This window comes from Octopus bimaculoides, chromosome 23 (genome assembly GCF_001194135.2).
Source record: "Octopus bimaculoides isolate UCB-OBI-ISO-001 chromosome 23, ASM119413v2, whole genome shotgun sequence".
NCBI lineage: Eukaryota > Metazoa > Mollusca > Cephalopoda > Octopoda > Octopodidae > Octopus > Octopus bimaculoides.
Genome location: NC_069003.1, coordinates 226,449 through 231,804, shown reverse-complemented (window position 1 = coordinate 231,804; position 5,356 = coordinate 226,449). Strand labels below are relative to the sequence as shown.

The window sequence follows — 5,356 nt, the reverse complement described above, 5'->3', positions numbered from 1 at the left end:
ATATGAAGTTAAAAAAACCAATTTTAGTAAAAAAAATATTAAATGAAATATTTTCTAATTTTTTGTTTTATACAGATTTTGGTTTATTTCTTTTGGTGGGGGAATTTAGAGAACCATTTAACTGCCCCTGCAAAAAAAAATAAAAACAACTTACCAAAGATTATGTAAAGCCTACAAGGACCCAGATAAAGTTAGATAAAGGTAGGCAAGCCAAGACTTCAAAGTCACTGTCAATATTTTTGTAGTAAAAGGTAAAATATACACAGACAGTACAAGCAAAAAAAAAAAAACGTGCGCACACATATTTGGGGGAGGGGGCAGTGTAGTAAGAAGTTTGTTTCTCAACTATGTCTCTGGGTTCAGTCCCACGGTATGGCACCTTTGGCAAGTATCTTCTACTATTGTCCTGGGCCAACTAAAGTTTTATGAATGGATTTGGTGGACAGAAACTGAAAGAAGCTCATCGCGCGCGCGCGTGTGTATGTATGTGTGTATATATATATATATATATATATATATATATACACACACACACAGAGAAAGAGAGAGAGGGGGTGTGTGTGTTTGTCCACTACCGCCACTTGACAACTGGTGTTGATCTGCTTACAATAACTTAACAGTTTGGAAAAAGAGACGAATAGAGTAAGTACCAGGCTTAAAAAAAAAATAAGTACTTAAGTCGACTCATTCAACCGAAACCCTTCACGGTGGTGCTCCTGCGTGGCCGCAGTCCATTGACGGAAACAAGTAAAAAAAATAATAAAAACGAAAAATAGATCCTGCAGGAGGGTGTGATTGCTTAAATGGTGCTCAGTTCTTGACAAATGTTTGTTGTTTCGATGCGAAATCAGCGCGGATTCAGTGGACAGACATCGAAGTCTACATAATCCAATGTCTTGAATCATTTGTAGGGTGTGGTGTAAGACATGACAGAATCGGTAGAGCTTCGAACAAAATGAATAGCTGTGTCTCATGACGTACTGTGTTCAAATCTTCGCCGAGGACACCACCTGTCAACCCTTCTATCGTCCAGTAACATAAAGTACCACTCAAGTACAGATATTACTTTATATCCTTATAATACATAGATGTGAAGTGAATAACATTCGAAGACACAGATACACAAACATCATATTTATGTGAGTTGCTTACACAGAAAAGCAGACACATTTTTCCCATAAAGAAAAAAATCATTAGGATGCTTCAGGGTTTGCACAAAGTCTGGCTACGTGGAGTAAATAAAATGACATAAACAATTAAATATAAGAAATAATAATTTCTTAAAGTATGTGTTAATCCCCATGTACCCAGACTTTGTGGACACCCTGTATTATACGACATAAACTATTTCAGTTTTAAATATTGTTCACAAATTAACTTTTCATTAATTAAAATTATTGTGCAAATATTCTTTTTAAACTTTTTACACCCATATCGTTTTTATGGTTATTTGAATATAATGAATTGTAGAATGAAAATTAAACGTGAAACATTAATTAAACAAGTGTGACATAAGAAGTCATTAATTAAAGTGTGACATAAAATGTCATTAATTAAGTGGGACATAAGTTTTGGGAGCAACGACCTTTCGTTAAATTCTCAAACTTGTTTTTTTTTTCTTTTCAAGAAAAAGTAAAGAAGCAGATTTTTTCCTCCTTATGATAACGTTAGCAATAATAATAATATTAATGGTAAAAAGCAGAACAAACGTTACCCTGTATTGGCAGCCATGGTTATCGTAAGCTGGAGACTCAAAAGGTTGCCGGATCGAATTCACTCGGTTTCTCTCTTGTGACCTTTGCCCCGCCTTCTCTATCATGTAAAGCTACTTAAAAGTAGTTTCGTAATTTTCTTAAGAGAGATAATTCTCATACATATAGAGTTATTTCCCGTCTCCCTCATATTATTCTTTTACTGGAATATAAGCCACACATATGTGTATATGATCTTATATAATAAAATGCTTTGTGTGTAGCTGTCGGCCAGGCTGTAGGCAAATAATGAAGTAACAGACGAAATGGCAATAACAGGTGCTAAAACAGGCAGACAACATTTCAAGGCTCTTCTCCGAAGACACGAGCGGAAGAATGGAGTGACAATCAGGGGTGAAATCCGAATTCACCAGAATGGAAAAGAAAAATCAAATTTTTAGCGCAAATTATATCTATCAATTTCACAAATAGAGATACCGATGTTACTTACTTTCAATAAAATGATTTCATCGAATTAACAACTGCAAATAAACATACGCATATGTGTGTGTGTGTGTACTGACAGTATATTTTATTCATAAACATATGAATAAAACACACTATATACGTCGAGCAGAGTGGCGCAGTGGAAGCGTGCTGGGCCCAGAGGTCCGTAGATCGAAACTACGCTCTGCTACAAATTGTTTACATTTTTATAGGCGCAGGAGTAGCTGTGTAGTAAGTAGCTTGATTACCAACCACATGGTTCCAGGTTCAGTCCCACTGTGTGGCACCTTGGGCAAGTGTCTTCTACTATAGCCTTAGGCCGACCAATGCCTTGTGAGTGGATTTGATAGACGGAAACTGAAAGAAGCCCGTCGTATATATAAATATGTCTCTACCTTCGAAACGTGGAGTAGATAAAACAGGGGACAACTGATGAAGGGATTGTTCTTTATGTTGCCTGTCTCGTTTCTCTATTTGTTTCTTTCGTTGTTCGGAAAAAAGTTCGTTTTCTATGTTTTCGTTTCCCATTTTGCTCACGTTTTTTATGTCATGTGCCCATATATGCATGTATATATACATATATATGTAGGTATGTAGATATATATATATGAATATATGCATATATTTATATATTATTTATATTATATATATATATATATATATATATATATATATATATATATATATATATATATATATATACGTATATATATATATATATGTGTGTGTGTCCCCACCATCGCTTGACAACCGATGTTGGTGTGTTTACGTCTCCATGACAGCAGTTCGGCAAAAGGCACCGATAGAATAAGTACTAAAGGCTGTGCTCCAACATGGTCGCAATCAAATGACAAACAAATAAAAAAAATAAAAGAATATGACATAAATTAGAGAGAAAAATTAATTTGGCAAAATCGGCGCTACAGAGAACACGAGTGAAAAAATTACAAAACAATAAACACAAAAAAAAAAACAGAAAAGAAAAACAATTCACCGCCTTAAGTTGAATGAATATTGATGCAGGGCAGCACGGGTGATGGCGAGGTTGATGCGCTGGAACAACCAAGTACCCTCACGAGCTTCACAGGTTACCTCTGCTAGGCGAGCTGCCAGTGAAGACAGGAATCTCGCAGTCAGAGGTCCGACCTCACCAAACATCCCGAACGCCACAGGATGGAAAATGTAGTTGGCCGACAGATCACGGTACACAGGATTTTGTTCCGCTCGGCCGTAGAAGCTGTGGATCTCGCCCTGGTCCCAGCATCCAGGATGTGAGAAGAAGCAAAGGAGTCGCTAACTGTGATGTCCCAGAAAAGGCATCTGCCTCTCGACCAAGGGCACAGAGTGAGGCTGTCAGGTCTTTTCCCATCACATCTGGACAACCCAGATTGTTCCAAGATGGAGGGGATGTTTGCCCAGGCCAAGTTCCTCTTGAATATAAGGTTCAACTCCGTACGACGCGCGAGGATAAAAGCTTTTTGGAACAAGCCGTAAGAGTGTGGGAAATAGAACTGAGATGTACAAATGAATGTTACGGAACGTAAAAATAAAACAGGAACATTTTACTGGGAGACTCGTTCTCTCTGCTGACAAGTATACTAAGAAAATCCAGGCCTCTGAGATTATCAAACCCAAAGTGAAAATAAATCAAGTGCGTTATATGGATCAAATTATAAAAAAAAAAAATAGAAATACTTGGATTCTCTGATCCAAATAGTAAGAAAATTCAGCAAGAATACTGGAATGCAGTCAAGGTAGATAAATGTGAAGAGCTAATTACGAAGAGAGGACGGAAGATAAACTGTGGTGGCATAAAATTGCAAGACAACATCATTAGATTGTTGTGGAATGATAAGGGATTCAAATACCTGGAAAGTGAAAGGATAATAGAACGAGAAATGCGAGAGAAAATCTCTAAAGACAAGAGAATTTGGAAGGTGCTAGAAACAAAATTAATTGGAAATAATATCATTAAAGCAACAAATAGATTAGCTATGCCAGTATTGAGATGGACAAAGGACAAGTTACAAAACTTGGATAGAAGTAGTAAGCTGCTTAAAAAACACAATGCACACACCCCTAAAAATAATATCGATAGATTCTACCCCAAAAAGAAAAAAAGGGTGGGTGGGTGTAGAAGATTACTAAATGCCGTTGGTACCGTGATATTGAAAACTTATGTTTTGGGTCAAGAAAGAATAGTATCGGCAGCTCGAGATGCCGAAAACGTGACTGAAACGCTCGGAGAATTCAAGAAGAGGAGGAGGAGGAACAGTAGAGAAAGTAGCTGGAAATAATTCGAATTACATGGGATGCTAATTAGCATCGTTGGCTCTTAGGCGCACACCCAATGTGACCAGATGAGCCGCTCCCTTTTTTTTATTGACCCTGACTGGCAATGTCATCTCATACAGGGATTAACGGAATCCTTTCACACTGAATATGAAATCAATTCGAACAGAAATTGAAGCGATCGGAAACTGGCAGCCAAACAGAAAAGATCGCGTGCTTTTTCTATGTTTAAATGTATCAAAAGATTGCCCTGCGTCTAATAAAGCGGTTTTACGGATGAGTGTCCTAGGTTAGGGAGCCAGATTAAACATAACTTCGTTTCGTCCAGTAATTGTTACTAAATAAATGAAAAATGTTGCCCGTCAAATCAGAAAGATCCCTCGTTTCAACCATGCGGCTGCAGTCATGCTGGAGCACCACCGTGGGCTATACGCGTGCGCGCATTACACTCATGTATGTGTATGTGTATGTATAGGTGTGTGAGTATGAGCGCGCGTGGATTGTTTCTGTTGTTGATGGAGACTAGTTGTCATGTTCACAATGATATATGTTTTCGATGTTTGACGACCAAAGGAGGAGGAGATGACGTCTGAGTGTGAGAGGTCAAGGAGGCGTAGAGAAGTAACAATCATCTGCCTCCTAGGGGGGGGGGGTTGTGTGACGTATGTGTTGTTAAGAGGTGACAGCGTCAAGATCAGGTTACGTCTTCTGTGTAGTTTGGAGTTGAATTCTGCCGTGGATTCATTTTGATGTTAGTTTTACAGGAAACAAAGCAAACAAAGACATCGTTGGTTCAATGTTGACAACACTGCGCAGATCTAATGGGTTTGTGTGTGTGTGTACATATACACACACATATATATATA

General features: G+C 37.9%; 1 protein-coding gene across 1 annotated transcript in view; it reads right to left on the bottom strand.

Annotated features, from left to right (window-relative positions):
• Positions 1–1,834, bottom strand: part of LOC106879465 (hydroxysteroid dehydrogenase-like protein 2) — a 20,865-nt gene extending 19,031 nt beyond the window's left edge. Inside the window, exon 1 of the mRNA XM_014929029.2 lies at positions 1,715–1,834. Within this exon, the coding sequence (XP_014784515.1) occupies positions 1,715–1,731 (17 nt within the window). The 5' untranslated portion in view covers positions 1,732–1,834. The remainder of the gene's footprint in view (positions 1–1,714) is intronic.
• Positions 1,835–5,356: the final 3,522 nt, after the last annotated feature.